This window comes from Pseudomyrmex gracilis, unplaced genomic scaffold (genome assembly GCF_002006095.1).
Source record: "Pseudomyrmex gracilis isolate BER0280 unplaced genomic scaffold, ASM200609v1 scaffold_65, whole genome shotgun sequence".
NCBI classification, from domain to species: Eukaryota; Metazoa; Arthropoda; class Insecta; order Hymenoptera; family Formicidae; genus Pseudomyrmex; species Pseudomyrmex gracilis.
This window is the reverse complement of record NW_018020649.1, coordinates 300,601-320,299: the sequence shown is the minus strand read 5'-3', so window position 1 is coordinate 320,299 and position 19,699 is coordinate 300,601. Positions and strand designations below refer to the sequence as shown.

The window sequence follows — 19,699 nt, the reverse complement described above, 5'->3', positions numbered from 1 at the left end:
CCATTCCTACGACGTCATGCTTGCTACGGCAAAACCAAGTCTCGACGAGCATTCAGTGAGTAGTGCGAGAACCGAAGCTAATTATTCCGACAACTATTCCGAAGTTTATGGCAGTCGATCGGAACATCTTCGAGCGCGGAGCGAAATATACGGCCGCATACTCCTTTCGTTCTCTTACTCTATCTATCTATCTCTCTCTCTATCTCGTTCTTTTTTTCTCTTTCTATCTTTCGAATTTCTTTGCCGTTTCTCACTATTTCTTTTTCTCCTTCCACTACTTTTACGCCGCTGCTTCTTCCTCGCGCGAGCGTGCCCAGGAATACCAATCAAACCGCGGCACGAAAAGTCTTGCCAGAACTCGAAAGTCCGTGGAATGAATTTTTCCGCGTTTCATCTCCTCGGAGATGTGAGAAGAGAGAGAGAGAGAGAGAGAAGAGGCGGCGATGACAGTTTAAACGAAACGCGCGGACGAGATTGGCGGAAAATATCACAGAAACTCTCTCGACAGTTAAGTACATCTGCGTACACAGAGAGATCGGTCTTAAATAAACAACAATTGACTGGTCTGAAGGCCTAAGATGAGCCGATTGGTGATTATATCCAGACGAACAGAGAGATTGCACGTTGATGCACAAAGCTGCCCCGGAAATCAGTCGCCAGGCTAACAAAATTTTAATCACGAGCCGCCGCTGCACTCTCGTTGCGGCAAAGCTCTTCGGCAGGTACATACGTGACCGTCGTCCCAACGAAACAGAACAAAACAAACGGAATTGACCGCCGGAGCGGGGATCTCTTGCGCGGTTGTTCTGACTCGGCGTGTCACAATCAGAGTGCGGCTCCACGAGGGAAGATCAAAGCGGCTCACGGGCGGGCGTACGACGATGTGTACGTTGGCTAGATCAGCGTTAGTACGGAGCGCGGCGTGTGTGACTAACATAATCAAGCCGTACGAGACATCAGAGCGAACTCGAATTAGTATTATAACTTCGTGGTTAACAGTCGTACGGTCTCGGTCGTGGAAAAATGCAAAGGGTAACGTTCAACAAACGTGAGCTACAAAGTCTCGCTGCGCAAAATTAACAATCGTGAAAATAACGCTCTAATAAAATTACCCACCAAACATGTAAACCAATAAAACTGTTTTTTTTTTCTACTAAAAAAAACAAAAAAAAAACAAAAAACTAGAACGTTTCTGACGAGTATCGCATTACATACACACACGTGTGTATATTTTTGCAGTACAAATTTGTTACGTAATGCGCCGGTTACATCGTTATTTTGTAATGATGGACGTTACAAAGGATGACAATTTAAACCATCGATTTTGTGATTTACGTCAATCAGTTGTCGACACGCAGATGGTACCGCAGTATTTAACGCCCACGGATTTGGTTCCGATTCATGCGGTAGAATTTAGTATATGATTCGCGCGAGTATTTGTATCTCTGCCGGCGAGCATAATGATTAGACTATCACGGTTGAATAACAACCTATTGCGAGCCGGCACTAACAAAGGGATACCATAAGCGGCCGATTTTAATTGCCCTTCCACTGTAACGCCCGCGTATTGACCGACGCTTTGACCGTATTTCCACTCTCTTCCAACGATAAAGCATTATTGATTGCAATCCGGTATCGCAGTATCGCAGAGTATAGCCGTAAAAAAATATTATAGCTCATAGAATACTCATCGCCGATGATGTAACGCTGATGCACTATTTATTACGCGATCGCTTTACGCCGCCGTGCTCGCCGCAGAGCTGAGTGAAAATTTATTATGTTGTGGCGATAATCCCTTGCACACGTTTAACAGAGATACAATGGATTTAGTAATAATAGATACGCGCAAACGATATTAACAATGTAGCGATAAAGAGAATTAAGCCACATATTTTGAATAAGTAATTGAACTATAAATTAATTCAGATTGCGTGCGTGTAAAATTTTAAAAAAATTTCAAATGCAGAGAATAAGTAAAAAAAAAAAAAAAAAAATTTTTTTTTAAGTAAAAAAACTGTGTTTTGTACATACATGTATTCTTGTCACATTGCTAGGATTGTCATTTAATCAACGTTAATTAATTAATTGCGGCAAATTCGAGACTCTGCAATTGTTTTCTTTGACGCGCGTGTCTTCGCGCAAGTGTTTGCAACCACGTTCGGCCGGTCGACTCTAATTCGAGATCGCACAGAAACGTAGGCAGAGGTATGGAAAACGAGGGAAGTTTCGTCGACAACCCCGGGAGAATGTACCGTACAAAGCGGCAGACGCGAACGAGGAATAGAGCAAAGGAAGGGAACGAGGAGAGAAAGGGTCGGCAGGCCGCACCAGGAGAGCAGGAAATTACGTCTCCGGACGTCCGTTCGTTCGGCTCCAGAGCACCGCGGCACAGGTCTTGAGAGAGACCTGGCGGTTCCTTCAGAAGGCGAGCGCAAACCCGACGAAAGGCCGAACCGGGGCACGAGCAGAGTCGGAAGAGGCAAAAAAAGAGAAAGAGAGAGAGATAGAGTTATAAGAAAGGCCATGGACCGTTCATGACCAAGCGGCAAGACGGAAGAAAAAAGGACGCCGAGACGTGAAGAAGCACACCCGACATTCGTCTTTATCCAAGTGTACTTTGGAAATGCAACCGGTGTAACGAGCACGGACACGTATTCGCTGACGCTTTAAACTCGCATTCGGGCCGAGCAATCACGTACGAAACGCTATCCTTACCTCGCTGACCCGTATCGCGCAGCTCCGTATCGAGCGCGCCCGCGTTTGTAACGTTTATCTCGCTCAGCTCAAGCAGAAATCGCTGCTTCTTCACGAAGAGCAAACGATCCTTGATTGTACGGTGCGCTTCTCCCCTTACACATACACACACACAAGTACGTTCTACCTATTTCGGGCGTTAATACGTTTCTGTGATTGCAGTGCCTAGTTGAAGACCCCGCGCGCGAAATCCCGTTCGCTCTTCGGTCTATATAATGACAGGCAAAGTAAACCTCATCGGTTTCGAGTGCTTCACTTAACCGCAAACTATCCTAGTCTGAATTAGTTTTCGAGTCACCCTCGAGCGTCTTTCCTGCGTTAGATCGTCGCTATAATTACCTTCCCGGCCGTTGAGGGAGAACGAAACGAGGCTACCGGCTAAGGTTGACATATCTTGACGTCGATCGTGCTTCGGACGATCACCCTTATCGTTTGCTTACGAGAGATCCCGCGCCCGGGATCAGATATATAACGATATCGAGTTCTCGCTAATTCCTCATACCGCGTACGTCGGATTATAATGTGTCGGGCGGTAAATTGAACCGCCCTCTCTTGTACATTCGATCGACACGATATGTTCCAATCTATCGATCGGTCGTCGAAACGAGAATCTCCGGGTGACCTCATTTGATCATTGTTTCCCAACTAACAGCAATAGAACGGAAACGTTTGTCTACACAGATACGTATGTTTTATGTACACACAAAAACGGCCGTAATGGAAGCGCGGAATGCGAAGTGATTTATCAGAGAAATTTGTTCCGCAATATCTTTGCTCTTCTCTCTGTTACCAATTAAAACAATATGACTGGAAACGAGGATTTACCGAGCAATCGAGTGTTCCAAAGAAAATTCCTTTATAAATGAAAATATAACGTGAGATGACAGAAGGTTACAACCTTCGTATTTTAATCAACAATTAAGATTGTAGTGTTATTTAATATTCGAGAAAGTAGCAACCGGTTAATTTCTCTTCCGATTCTCACCGAGTTCTTGCTCGCTGATTAATTTTCTTGGCGCCGGAAGATTTCAGACTCTTTACTGTTTCATATATATATATATATATATACACATGTCTAATCTAATTCCATTTCACGACACTGCTGTAAGGGTTAAGAAAGTCTAGAGAAGCGATTTGCGAATCGTGATATCGTTATCTTTTTTCGTTGAAAATTTTCCTGTTATTTCAGCGATAACATCGTCACAGAGCAAAAACGACTGCGAGTCGCTTACTCTCTCTCTCACACACGCACACACATACATGACTCGGCTGAAAAATTGAAAGTAGGTATGCACCTCGTAACCGTGATTGTAGAACTACGTATATGCATCCGGCGCCACCATTTTCTAGATCCGGAAACAGGCGCGAAACGTTGAAGAGAATCTCTCTCGTGCAAACAGGAGAAATCAGAAGAAGAGAAACACAGAAAGAGCGAAAGAACGAACAAAAACCTGTGAGAAAAAAAAATTAGAAAAAAAAAAGTACGGAAAATGTAGTCGCATAGAAATCATCAGAATTCATTAAAATCTGCATTTGTACACACAAAAGGAGCTAAGCTGAGTAACAGAAAACAAAAACAAAAACAAAAAAATAAACTCGTCTAAAGAGGTGCGCGCATATTTCTGAAAAACATAAACATCGCGTAAACTAAAAATGTAGTTTTATCTGGAATTTCTCGTGAAGGAAAACATTCCGGATAAAGTAGACAATTGCGAGCGCTGTTACGAAATAACGTTATTTCAGTCAAAGTCATGTATAGTCTAGAGCTTGAACTAGATATCGCCTCTCTTCTCCCATCAGAATATCCGCTCGTCTCGTTCTCGTTACCTCCGTCTTTGCCTTGAAGTAATAACTAGAAGTGGGCAAATCTCGAAAGGCTCTCCGAGAGTACGCGTGGCTAAATTGAACGGGAAGGACGAGAGGTGAGAATCGAGGTAAAATTGACTCGCTACCTCTCGAGAATGACCGGGTCGATTAGACTTCGTCGAGACGATGGGAACGTCGACGACAATGATGGCTTCAGGAACATCTGCGGTTCGACGTTCTTTTATGATTCGTCGAACAAGAGAACAAAGAAAGCGGAAGGAAGAACGGGCCGATTGGACATGCCGTTGGAATATTTTTCCCACTCGTAACTTTTCGCGGAAAAAAGCCCCGTACCGGAAAACCGATTGTTCACGAGCGACGTTTAAGCTTAAATGCTTGTGCTTCTGAAAAAAATAGAACAGTATCTCTCTTTCCCTCTGTCAATTAGAATTTCGATCGTACAATTTTGCGCAAATGTAAAGAACAAAAAAGACAAATTTAAGCGTGATTGCAATGATAGCGGTTAAATATATACTCGATATTAATGCGATATTCTCGCGATTATGCGAGATTCTCAAAATACAACCTGGACATGTAGTGATCCATTAGTTACAAGAAGCGAGATGTGCTTAATTGTTATCCGCTGCGAGATGTTTATTGGTGTCTCTCTTTCTCTCTCTCTCTCTTTCTCGCATCGCTGCAGCTTTCTCTGCAGCTCTCGCTGACGGTTAAATTCTAGAACGACGGCGCATTCAGCGTCGCGGACAAAAGCGTCACATCTGAAAACGCGAAGCACTCACCTTGGGTTGCCACGAAGAGCAGCGTGGTGCAGAGCGTTGAAGCCATTGTTGTTGGTAAGGGTGATGTCTGCGGCGTGGTCCAACAACAGAGCCAACATGTCATCCCGTTTCTTAGAGATCGCGTCGTGAAGGGGCGTGTCACCTTCGGAATCCTGCAAGCAAGAAAATATTTTCTTGCCTTATATATATATGTATATATATATATATATATATATATATATATATGTATATGTATGTATATATATGTACACATATATATATGTACATGTATGTATATATATACATAATATATATATATATATATATACGTCGTAAATTATTCCGTTGTTGTTTGTAATTAAAATGTACAGAAAAAAACGTACAGGACTAAAATATGCGCTAAAATTTTTCAAGATATTTCAACGACGAAATATTTCAGAATTATAATTTTAACTAAGAATTTAATTAAATGATCACGCAAGACGACACGTAATTTTCTAAATAGTCTGGTTGATTTATTGTTTTCTTTCTTTTCTCATTTAATCGGTTTAATTTCTTCTATAATTTCTTCTGTAAATCTTTTTTAACTTGAAATAATGCAGACACACATGTACATAGTGAGAAGATTCATACTCCATTCACCTAAATTCCACAGAAGTGGATCAATGCTTCGGTCGGTTTTGGCCCCGATGGTTACCATTCGGACGATACCTATGAGCTTCAGTTGACGATAAAACGTACGGAAACAGGGGCCATCCATTAATGCCGAACAACGTAGTACGAACTCGTCGGTCGCTAACAAACAAATAGATGAACGAACGAACGAACGAACGAACGAACGCACGAACGAACGAACGAACAAGCGAGCGTAGAAATAAACTCTACAACGATAGATCAGTGTAACGTGTGCAATTCACGAACGATACAAGTATTTGCGCATCTAAACCGCGTGACACAAATTTCCGAGAACTAGGTCCCATAAAGATTACTTAACAAACATCTGAAAAAAAAAATTGTTTTTTTTGCTTTTTTTCTCTCTCTCTTTCTCTCTAACATTTGTCTCACTTTGAACATCATAAAAGAATTACGTCGTTCTCCGCTTGAATCTAACAAAAATTTTTCTTTTTGAAAGAAAATCTCACGTAACCCAATACATCGTTGATCGTCCGACGTTCATCTACAACAATAATTCACTCAATGTGATATCGCTGAGATACCGATTCGCGGTAAATCGACGAAGCGTAAAATAGCATCAAGCGACAAGCTCATGACGACGCTCGCATTCCGACGTAAAAAACTAGGAAGGGCGAAAAGCGCACGCTTTCGCGGCATCAGCCGCTGCCGGGCTGCGTAAATAATAGGGCATCAGGCACAGATACTTTATGGGATCAGTTGGAAAAATCCTTTGTATAACTCCAATAACCGTGGAGGATAAATCTGCCGGTACTGTCGAGAACCGCCGGCGCTATCTCGCGCTATAAATGCTGGCCATGTGTCACGCCACTAGGTGAGGGTGAAAGGAAGAAAGAGAGAGCAAGAGAGGCGATAGAGAAGGGGAAAAGAGAGAGAGAGAGAGAGAGAGAGAGAGAGAGAGAGAAAAAGCAAAGAGAGAAGAGAGTCAGAGATGGGACTGGAAATCGGAGGTAAAGCGAAGAGGGAAGCGAGAGCCTGAGGGAAAATACTGTCGCGGCGAATAGGACTAGTTCGGAGCAAAGATCGCGCGACAGTCACAGGACCTTCTGTATTATTTACCTCTGATCGTGAAATCTCGACTATTATTCTCAGCCATTATCCTTAAAAGCAATTACGAAAAATCGCGCGACGCAATTATTTCACGTGCAATCAAGCAAACAATTCCACGGAAATTACGAATCTTCAAGAAAAGTACGTAGAAATAAAAAATAAAAAAAAAAAAAAAAAGACTTTTCTAAAATACAGATAAAATTCATGCAAATGCGTCCGTCGACGCTGCATGTGGATAACAATTGCAATTCATTCCCGAAGCGATAGCGTACTTGATTTTTTTTTTCCTTCGACGCGTCTTGACCTCGAACAGAGATTTATACGAGCGGAACGAGAAAATAGTAGGTCCCTGGATGCGGACTTTCAATTTGCGACGCTGACGCGCGCTTTTTCGCCAATGTGGTCCTTCTTCCATTCGACGTTCCGGCTGTTCCTTCTGGGAAAGGGTTTGCGTATATAACCTCCTCCTTCCTCCCTTTCATCCAACCCCAACCGTTCTCCTCCTTTATATCTTTCCACCGCCCACTCGTTTAAGTCCAACAAATGACATTCGATTCATACGGCGCGCGAGCCGCAGGTAGCGTTCGAATAACTTGCGAAAACTTTAATTTCGACATTTCTCTCTGCCCGTCTTCTTCCTCCTCGCGTCGCGAACGCTTCGCCGTCACGATTCACCACCGCTGGCCGTCCCAGCCATCGCAATCCGCTTCGAGACGCTTGATCATTCTTAACGCCGACAAATTGCCAGAGACTTGTCAAATGTAAGAAGTACGAATGGTCGGTGCGCGAGTTTTACCACCGGTTGGCCGTTTTGTCACACATCGTTGTAGTACGTTAAATTAAAGGATGCGTCCGTGAAAAAAAAAAAAAAAAAAAAAAANTTNCTCGTCTCTTCAAAGAAGCTATTATTACGCTACTTAATAAGTAGAAAACAATGAAAATATGGAAACGAAATAAACGCTTACGCAAAATTGCGTCCCTCATAGATAAACTTTTCCTTCAAATCTACGTTGACCAAAACCTATATATATATAATTGCGATAAGTACTTTATGCAATATCTCTGCTCTACCGCAATATCATTATTTACATTATTTTTTATGGCAGTATTGCTACTTATAAGACATTGTTCTCCGATGGGAAGCTGCTCACAAAAGTTGAACTGCTTGATGGTACGTAACTGTTCGACAAAGGCGGGCTCGGAATTTGGCTCGCACTACTGTGGATTCTGCTTAAAATGGATACCGAACGTCGGCGCCGGTAGCTATCAGCGATGCTGTGTACAGATCAGGTGAACGAGCCGGCGAAATGAGAAAAGACAACAGCAACAACACAGCAACCTGGTCATGGAAGTGTGGATGACAATCAGCGCCGGTGTCGGAAGCGAGGGCGGGCGCGGCGAATCGACGACGAGGAGCGGGCAAGTCGAAGCGGGTTGATTGCATCGCAAATATTGACATCGCTAATTCTCTCCCGGCCCATCGTTTGGCTCGTCGAAGGCGACGAGCTACACTAATGAGAGCTTTAAGACATCAACAAGACGTAAAGCAAACTCGGATTTCAAGCGTGCGCGCCCGCGCGCGTTGCCGCGTCGCTCGAAATCGGAGGAGCAGTTATTCGACGTGACTGGCGAATGCACCGCGACGGGGACACGGCCTGCTATCTCCATTGTTACGAGGAAGCTAATGGTATTCCAAGTACCCTCGCTTCTTGTAACAAACGCGCATCATATTGGGTTAGGTCTCGTCGCGGTTACTTGGACAGATTGTATTCTACTCCCAGTGTCGCGTCCCGTATCGCTTGGTATATCATTTGAATACACCGCGATATTATTGAAAAACATTACTTGCACACACCTAACGCAATATCGCGGCAATAAATCATTTTTAAGCTCTCTTATAAACATTTTTATTTAATTTCATCTATTTTTTCATAATCGCAGTTTACACACACGACTTTGCCAACGTTGAAATTTTATTATTCTTCGTTGCAAAACTGCAAAACGTAACCAGTTCCGAGAGACAATATCGATGAGTAAATTGCAGAGTTTATTTCTTTTCGAAATCACTGAATATATTTGTGTGAAAAGTAATTTTAATTATTACACACTTATTCTTCAATCTCTCTCTTATTTAAGTACTTTTTTTTGTCGCAACATGTAAAAATCTTCGCGCAATTAATACGCTTTGTGCGCGCAAGTGGCATCATGGGACGGAAACATTTCACTCTTTTCGCATTTTTAATCAATGCCGTTATTGATTGGATTCATTTTTGCGTCAGTGCGCTTGTTGCAAGCGTTTGAATGTGCTCGTTACTAACATGGGGAATTCGTCCGCTCTGTTTGACTATACGCTCGAGTGAGCTCTTAGAGACCGCATCCTCGTCAAATCTAACTAGGAATGATCGCAAAGGCGCAGCCCGCTGCGGGCTTAACTCCTATTTTACGATGGCGAACGATGGCGATTTTGCAAAGAAACGAGAAGGTACAGAGAAAAGAACTGCAGAGAAATAAAGAAAGAGAGAAAGATAGGAGAAAGACAGAAGAGAGACGTTCCTCTCGTCTTCGTCGTTATCCCTCAACCTCCAATTTCTCCAGCGTAAAGAGAGGGCAGAGTAGGAAGAGCAAGGGGGTGGAATTCGAACCGCAACCGGGAGTCTGAGAAGATAATGCGAACCGTGAGAAAACGGGACGGGGGGGGGGGGCGCTCAAAGTCCGCGCTTGATTGCAACCAACCTTTCCCACCCAGCCCACCTACTTTTGAGTAGGAGGCCCGGAGAATCCTCTGACCAGCGACGCGCGGTACCCGGTAAAGGGTGCCTCGAAAAGACGACGTCTGGTATGCGGGTCGTGTACGAACCCCCGGGAGAACTCCCTACGGAAAAGAAGAGAGAGAGAGAGAGAGAGAAAGAGAGAGAGAGAGAGAGAGAGAAAGAAAGAGAGAGAGAGAGAGAGAGAGAGGAGAGAAAGAACTAGTTGATCCGAATAGACTGCAAGAGAAGTGCAGAGGCTGCAAGATTCTTCCCCTGCCGCGCGGCTAGATAAAAGCGGCAAGTGCTAAAAACAAGAGTTGGCTAACTCGTTACGCCGATCGTGACCGGACTGATCGATTCGATCGGATCTCAGATGAGCGCGGGGACGTTGCTTCGTGACGCTCGTCCGTCAGCAAGCAATACACGTCAAAAGTCGATAATCCGCCAAAATATATGTCGCATACGTTCTCTTTGATTATATATCGTATCGCTCTCGCGCGAATTTCCCTCCTCGTTCGAGTCGGAACGTCGTGAGCGCGCTAATTTTGCTTCGTTAAGCAAATTTAGGTTAAATTACTGGAACACACAGCTAGAAGCTCTGAATTTGATCGCGAAAATAAAATGACACACCGTGTCTCTCATCGTAAGAGAGAATCTTAGGTTCTCAACGCGAAACTAGAGAGTAACAATTACATCCGTAGAACATTCTCATGAGTTCGATCAGAAAAATTATATAAACTTTTTACATACTCAATTTATTTGATTTTAAAAGTTCACCCTATTTAAATCTTGTATTCGATATATACATATATGGAGCATACGTGTAATCAGCAAATAGAATAGATGCGCGTAAATACAAGCACTTATTAAAACAGTCATCATCGCGCGGCTTGCTAATTTTTGATCAATGATTTGTAATCACGCCGCGGTCGGGAGGTAATGTCGAGTTGTCGTGCGTGTCGACGGGTTGTAATCACCGTGCTGGGACCGTCACGTTGATTTCGCGACAAATGTATGTGAACACACGTACGCGTTGTTACGTGTGGTGTGCGCACCTCTAACGACGAGATCTACCTGGCGGCGCGGGGGAGAAGACGAGTCACACTCGTACACACAGACCGCCGCACGGTTGCATAATATTACGTTTATACCTGACATTCATCATTAGCGGTGGTAATTTATGTTGGACGCGAATGGGTCGGCGCGCGAACCGGCTAATTAATATAAATTGCCGGCGCGAGGATTACGCAACGGGGGCGATGCCGTGATGCGATTCATTGTGTACTCTTCGAATCAGACGGTGAGCCGATTAAACTGATAGATCGTCGCGAATAAAGAATTTCGGGGATTAATTCCGAGCGAATACGTGCGTAATGAAAGAAAAGAGAGACGGCCGGAGGAGGGAGAGATAAGAACGCGTCTGAGCATTTTAAGTCGTTTCTTCGTCCAATTTGTCGAGTTTTATGAGAAGAAAACGCGCGGAAAAGAGCGCACTGACCAGGTGCGCTAATATTTAAAAAAAAAATATATATATATATATATATTACTGGGGATCGATGACCCAGTTCTTTCGGACGACGCTTGATCCCAAGCACGACGCGCGCGCCAAATGCAATTCTCCCGAATCGAAACATCCTGATGAGATCGTTTTTTCTGAGCACGTCGTGCGCCCAGCTCAACGCTCTGCACTTTATGACAGACGAGTTCGTAACTCGTCGAGCTTGCTGAATTGCCACGGTACACTGGCGGTATACGGATAATATAAAATAACAGAGACAGAAAGAAAAAGAAAATTAGACTCGCGCGGAGAGAATACTGTGACTACTCTATAAAGAAGTGACTGTTAAAACGGGGAGGGCACGAAGGAGAATAAACTAAAATGAAGGAAAATTTCTCTGTGTGTTTTCGAGAAAGTGCCTTTCCGAACACACGAATGAGCGCGTCGTGTTTTACGACGATGTATAACGCTGGCTAGAAAGTTCCGACACAGACGTTTCGCCGTTTCAGGATCATTCAAATTTTCAACGAGCGCAAGTCGATCGTATCGTGTTCTTCGTTTTACACGAGAAAAGCGAGCGACGCGACAGTGTAAAAGCCGCTTTTCTAATCAAGAAATGCGCAATGTAAAGTACTCAAGAGAATCGGCTCTGCATAATTTTCTCTCGATGCCAACAAACAAACTTTTCTCGGGTCTTTGTTACGCGGTCTTCCGCGCATGGGGCGAAATTTAATTTAGCAAGAGAAAGAGAGAGAGAGAGAGGGAGAAGGGGGAGAGGGGTTAGGAATGGCGGAGACGCTAGCCAGGCGGAATAGTGATGGTCACAACAATAACTTCGGAAAACCCTGCATCCGCCCTGCCGCCACCTCCCGCGGCCACTCCTTGCTTATTGCTTTTAGTATTAACGTGCTCCTTGTCCCGCTGGACCCCTCGCCTCGAGCTCACTCTTTGTCGCAACAAAGAGACTCCGACTATATTTCGTGGTCGCGAGAGCGACCCTACGCTTCCTTTCTCTGATCGCTCTCTCCTTTTCCGTATTGCAAAACGAAAATTGTCACAGAGAAAGACGGATAACATCCAACTTCGACGATGTAAAATTGCTGCACACTCCGATGTGTGTCACGCGTTTCCGCGCCGATGATCAGACAGATACGATTGTATCTCCTCGAAATTAAAGTAGTCAAAGAGACAAAAGTTCGGTTTACGAGTGCGCTCGAAACGAAAAAAAAAAAAAAATAAAATTTCAAGCTCTGTTTGAGGAGCGACTCGAATATTGTTCGCGAAACAGCGTTACCTGTGTCCTGCAGACAAGCTTACACATGTGGAGCTACAATAGTGGGTTTTTGCGTCTAACGAGATAAATAATGTAGCTCGACAAAAAGAAAACGCACACGATATGCATATCGTGAAAATGGAACATTTTGTATCTTCGCGAATTTACAGAGTTAATCGATCCGTCGTATAACGCGCGGCTATCATATAAAAACTCTGTGATGTATAAAACTGTCTTTCCCACCGTGACGCCTATTTTCTTGTCAACGCGTTCCTTCAAGCACGCAGTATTGATGCCAAACCCGAGCGATGGCATCATCCATCAAAGTATTGGTTCAGTCATGCTCTTGTCTCTTCGCTTTCTGCTCTTGCCTGGCCTGATATCGCAACACTATCGCAAGCGCGTCGTTTCTCCCGCGAATCAGAAGCAAACTTGTCATTGCGTCAACGTCGATCTGGCTATCAAAATATCATCGAGTATCGAGCGCGTCGTCCAAAGCAGCAAGAACTGTCATTCATCGAACGGGCAAGCTTGCAGCATGCAAACGTCATCTCGCCTCGCTCTGTACTACGCTTAATTGCACCGACGATCGATAACGAGACCTACGCATTGCTCGTTTTATTGCGCGCATCATTCTCTCTCTCTCTCTCTCTTTCGTGCAATTAAAATCGAGTAATCGTAATCGTATTTCTCGGTTTTTCGTATGTGATTCGGATCTGGTCGATGTTCTGGAAATTGCATTTGTTTGTACATATCTATGGCGCAAAAGTCACATAAACGTCAGAGCCACGATTATTTCGAGCGAACGCGTAGGAGGTCGCGCGAAATGTCTATAAGTCGAAAGACTGCAGTTGGCGACCGCTCGATTCCAAAAGCTGAGGTAATCTCCTTTTTCTCTCTCTCTCTCTCTCTCTCTCTCTCTCTCTCTCTCTCTCTNTCTCTCTCTCTCTCTCTCTCTCTCTCTCTCTCTCTCTCTTTCTCTCTCTCTCTCTCTCTCTCTCTCCTCTTCTTCTTTCTATGTACGGGCGAAGAAAGACGGCGCCGACTCTGGCAAGACCGGAAGTCTATCGGAGATTCTCCGCGAAAGGGCCTCGCGGACGTCACCGACAGTCGACCTCCGGTTGATTCGCGACGGTGTTGCCGGTGGTTTACGGGTTCCCGGACCGGCCATAACTTCGGACCAGACAATTCATAAAGCGGGCGCGGCAGGAAGAAGAAGGTTGGAAAAGCAAGTGGAAAGATATCTTCGGTCGGCGCTGCTTGAGTGGGTGGTGGTCGGGTGAAGTCGCCACCGCCTCCGCCGTCGCCGTCACCACCAAAGTGCTCTCTAAATTATTCTCTCGAGCGTCACGAGGGGTCTTGGAAAATGGTGCCCGACCTGGACCAGAGAAATAGAAGTGGTCGGTTTGCGACGCAGAAGAGAAGCGAGGATGAAAAGAAAAGACCAAGCCCGACCGACACGAGTTCCGTTGCCGTTGTTTACTTCACTGTCTCCGGTATTTACCTGTTTCAGTTAATTTGATGTTTTTTCTTTCTTTTTTTTTTTGTTAATTTAAAATGCGGTTGATATTTGTTTGTGCATTTAGAATGCATCACAAAGGTGAATATATATTGTGTATTATGATTCGTTTTGGCTTTGAGCGTAAATACGTCGTCACGCAACACGCCATAAAGGACAAATTTGCACGTAGGAACTTCGAAAATGCACAAACACAAAACCTTCCATTCGAATTTTTGGGAGAGCGCCGAATCGTGAATATTTCGCCACATTAAACTTCTGAAAAATGTTACGACAAACTGTCGTAAATAACTCGTTGAAACCAGAACCCCGGTTTACACGCTGCTCTTTCTCTCTCTCTCTCTCTCTCTTTCTTTCTCTCTTTCTCTCTCTTTGTGGTAGTCGCCACGTATTCGAGAGATCTATTCCCTTGCCGCTACAACTCGTGTTCATACTGCTTCTTGGTAACCGTCCAAACCATCGCAATCCACTTTTCGCCGGAATAACGGCGAAAATACTGTCGAGCTCGAGGAGAGACACGATTGTCCCGGACAATTATACGAAGGGGTATAAACCCCCTCTAGAATATTATATACCGGCACGTCGCTAATGAAATACACCGGTCCCTAACTCTGACGCGATTTCGACTCGCGGTCATACATAAATCTTTGGGACGCGCTGCTATATAAACGCGCCCGAAAACTTATAGTTTCTGACTCACGTAGCGTCTAGCGTGCCGCTAGGGCTCTAACTCAGCGTCAATTTCCACGAAGACGTACATAAATTTCGACGAATTCGCGTAAATCTCTAATTCTGGCTGTACATCGGGGATCGAACGATACACGCGAGACTCCGATGCTCACGCGAGAAGGATTTTCGAGCCGCCGCCGCCGCCGCCGCGCTATTTGCCAGACTAAGAAGCGAGGCTTACCGAAAACTCGCTTCCACCTTAAATCTACCCGACATCGGCCAGACGAGAGAAACGTTCTCGCGCCCCGTAATGCGAGCGAAGGAAACGGAAAACTTTAGCGCGTATACGGAAAGCTTGCGAAGCGACCCGGTGGGATGAGCGCGAGATTAAAGTATTTGCGACTGCAAGAACAACGTGACCCTACTGTTAACCGCCTCTTCCATACATCTTCCCATTGTCAACAACGTTTTCTACGCCACCAATATATAACCGTAACATAAATACGGAGTGGTTAGCTTTTACGCTTCGATAGCTTAGCGCGAATAATCGATAGAGCACTTTTCCTCTCCTCCTCCTCCTCATCTCTTCCTCGCCGGTTAAGATTTTATTACTATCGCGAGAACTCGTTCGCGTTGTTTGTTGCCGCGCGTGCTTAATCTTTAATTACATTAGTTTCTAAACAAAAATACTACCGATGCTCGCTTCGTTGCCGAAAATTTGTCGTCAAACGTTTCCGAGAGCTTCTTCATCGGCGAAATGGCGTCTTGACAAGCAACCGGAGTTTATGTGTTTGCAAACTCCAAAGTGGAACAAGCTTTCTCGCGATCCACGTTTCGGCGGCTAATTCCAAAATTACTTTAAAGCCGAGAGAGAGAATCGGAATAAGACATTCGCGCTTACGTCTTTGTGAATTATCGCCGAGTTCTCTGTCTAATGGCAAGAACCAACAGAGTATCGCGCGAGACGGTACCAACAACCGAAAACCAGGTCGCTCGACGTTGGCTCTCTCTTACGTAAGGAAACAAACTTGTTTCAGCGTCAGTAGGTAGGATGGATGGATCCTGGTACCAAGAGTTACTTCTCTTTCACTTAAACCGGACGATACGTGTCCGTTGACGTTTTTTTTTTTTTTTTTGTTAATGCTCGGTTTATTAAAAACAAACAAACGCTGATGTATGTGTAATAATCCGCGATAAATTTCGTGCGCTCGCATATAAATTTGGACAAGCGGCGTAAATGATAGTCCGACACGTAGAACGCAAACCGCGCTTCATCCTCCTTTCAATTATATAGTTTGCGCCGCGCCGCGCCGCGAAGCGCATCGCTCGCTCGTTCGCTCGCTTGCGCGCGCGCGCGCGCGCATACACCCACCCTTAACCGGCGATGCACGTTAATCCCGTTACTTCCGCAGCCTTAGCTTCGTAATCCACGGCTCCTGATTTATGCAGCAGATACTGCAGAGATAACTCGACGGCGAGAGGGAGAGACGGGTCGCGCGCGGCTCGAGTTACTCTCGGAACGAGCTATCGTATCTTGGAGAACGCGCTTGGAAACGTCGCGTCACGTACTCGCCGCACGGCCAAAGCCGCACGACGACCGGAGCTTAAGTCCCGTGCGCGCACACACACACATACACACGCGCGCACACACACACACGTACACAAAATTGACCTCGTTCCTAGATAGTAAAAAGGTACCTTGACGCTCTAATATATTTTGGATATTCAAATTTTAGAGAAAATTTACCATAGTTTACAACTCCGTGCCGCGGCTGATATTAATATGTATATATCGATGTTACCAACAGCGACGAGATTGTCTGTGATATTACGTGATCGTATTGTTCAATCTATCGCGCAATCGAGAACTGTCGCAAAGAAAAAAGAGAGAAGATAAATTCACGTTACAGACGTACTAAACGGCGGCCAGTTAAGCGCTAATGGCCTCGAAAATCAGTCGCGCTCTATTTCTAAGCTCCCGGCGATTATAGACAGTCTCGTTTACCGACTAACGACCCGTAAAATCTAATCCTCTCTGATGGGACAGTCCGAAAGGGACGGAGAAGTTCATTTCAAACTCAATCCGCTGCATCCCAGGTGCAGCCTTCGGTTTCGATATCTTCTGGCCGATCGGTCGTAGCGAAAGGCAAAGAGGGGAGAAGCGGACGAACGTGGCGATTAGACATTCTCGGTGGTGTACGGGGGATAAAATAAAATTGGGAGAAAAAGCGGAAGAGTGCGGGCCGTGATCGAGGTTGGAACCAGGCGCGGCCTGCCTGTGTTTGCTATGTTTACGGCGGCAGTTACTGCCCGTAAAGTAGCACCTAACCGGACCAGCTCGCACACAATTCCGTCCGTTTATACGCACACGTACAAAGCAGAGTTCCACACGTGCGCCGTCCTTTCTCGTTCTCTCTCTCTCAGCCTGATCGTCCTCCACCCTCGCTGCGCAGCAGTTCTCAACGTCGAGGACCGATCCTTTATCCGTCGCCACATTCTGACCGCACATTCGCGCGACAAAAGAAAAACCGTCCATGATATCGACACAATAGCCGAGCTCAAATCATTTACTTTATTAAACGTGATTGTAATTTATAAATCCGATTATTGCGGGAGTCAAAATTGGAGTTTTTCAGCGCGGCATTGATCGAAACGTTGTAACCCCATTTGGCAATATATATCCTTATATTTTCTTTTTAGTTAAACACAACAGAAATACGTAGATGTGATATAAATTCCGTCGCGCTGCACTCTGCCGCAACGGCAATTAATTTAAGTTTAAAATACTTACAATGTGCGCGCTTGAAATAACATAATTTTGAGCGAGAGACAAATTCTCTCCCACGTACGCTATAATAATTCATATCCGCAATTGGTCCATTAATAACAAATGGTATTGAATAACACACAGAGCAATTACATTTGCTCGCTGATCAATATTCCCGATGTATCTAAATTTATTGCAATTCAACGATCTGTATTCATCTATCTCGTCTGTTTAATATCGCGTTTCCGATTAAGTTGATTTGTTTTCGCGGGATTAGATTTCGAATGAATATAATGTTGCGGGGGTTAGGCAGGCGCGAGCGCAAATAACAAGCGCGAATGTTTACCGAAAAGTCCGAATTATATCTGGCAAAATGCCGAGCCGGTTAGGCACCGCCGAATGCGGCGCTTCGGACGCCGCCGTCACGATGACAAATTATAATATAAAACAATGGAGGATCGCGTAACAATCGTCCCTCTCCTACCCGCGCACCTCCGCGTCGTATCACGGGTTGGTCTACGTGCCGCGGACATTATGCAACGTCCACTAGGTAATAAAATAATATATGTTAGCGCGCGCAGCTCCGCTCGTAAAAGCCACCTATGAATATTTCATATTGCTTAATTCCACGAGTGTTATAATCGCCGCGGGATGTAGAGATGCCCGTCCGACCGTTTCTCAAAAGTAAGTAATCTGCCGGATTCGCGCGGACCGTTTAGTGACAAATTTTCACACTCAACAAAAATGTTTACAATCTCTTTAATTAACATTTTCTTTTTTTTCTCTCTCTCTCTCTCTCTCTCTTTCTCTTTCTCTTTGTTTTGCAATTGAATACCGAGATCGACATTAATTATGTGTTCTATTCGCGTGTCTCGATAAACGTTGAGATATCCGCCATTACACGGGATTAAAAGTCGATCCGTAGTACGGCGGAGTACAACAACTGATTAATTTTCTTCGTCACATCGCGTAAATCGTCACATTCGCGAGAGAGTCCATTTGGGAAATCATACTTGGACGCGAGTGTCCCTTCGCGGATGCCAATAACCAAAATAATACGCAATATATCTCAGGCCCTGCGCGCCAGAGATGTTCCACGGTGACATGTTTATGGCTGTCAATGCAGCGTTCCATCCCCGTGAGCCGTGTAGCGAGGGTCACGTCGGCAGTATCTGATTTACAGTCCCGGTACACGGCATTACCTATCGCCTCAAAAACCGCAGATCTGCCGTCGCGTCGATGCGTGAACGTGTCGCATTATCCAAATTGCTAAGAGGGTGGAACACAAGATACGGCAGTTGGCCAAGTCCGAACTGCGCGGCTCCTCCCTCCCTCTCTCTTTCTCTCTCTCTCTCTTTCTCTCTCCCTCAAACTAAATTCCAAACCGAGTGAATTCTGTATGTAGCGCTGTCGAATTTACAGTAACTGTCATGCATACACACCGAGTAACGAAATTTTTCCATGTCTGAATCGTTTTGGTTTTACTTTCGGTGTTTTTCCTCACACTCGGCGTTGCCGTTGACACCTGTCAAATACTTGTCGCATGAACGAAGCACGTACGTGGTGGGTCGTTGAAACGCCCGACAATAACGACGAGCGCCTCAACGAGGCCCTCTGGTCGCTCTTCTCGAGGACACCTCGGCGCCTTCCTCCCACTTGTCAAACGCATGTATGCGGCGCGTTTCTGCGCGCGAAATAGAGCAGTCGCCCCGGAGTTACCGCCGTGTCTATATTAAACCGGTACGTGAGCTGTATATACTGCGACGACGGTTACTCCGAGCGTTTGAGTGTCGCGGGACGAATACCAGGACACAGCCAGCACATCCGCAGCCAGAGGGAGATCCTGAAAAGGGATCGAGAGAAGGAGAGTGAGAAAGAGAGAGAGAGAGAGGAGAGAGAGAGAGAGATCCGGACAAGGGAAGAGAGCGATCGCGAATGTACGGAATTACAAGACACGCGAGACCATCGTCGTCCCCGGGCTCATCTCGTCCTGTACTTGGCAGCGATAACACGGCCAACCTAAAGGCACGTGTGGGATTTATCATCCTTGCAGTCTCTCTGACTTATATGCATCGCGAGAATATCTCGTTGCACCGATACAACTACTGACCGGAGCTGACAATGTATTACATGAGGATATA

General features: G+C 45.2%; 1 protein-coding gene across 1 annotated transcript in view; it reads right to left on the bottom strand.

The window, feature by feature from the left end:
• LOC109854418 (E3 ubiquitin-protein ligase MIB1) overlaps positions 1-19,699 on the bottom strand; it is a 353,567-nt gene that overhangs the window by 301,244 nt on the left and 32,624 nt on the right. Inside the window, exon 9 of the mRNA XM_020427486.1 lies at positions 5,361-5,512. Within this exon, the coding sequence (XP_020283075.1) occupies positions 5,361-5,512 (152 nt within the window). The remainder of the gene's footprint in view (positions 1-5,360; positions 5,513-19,699) is intronic.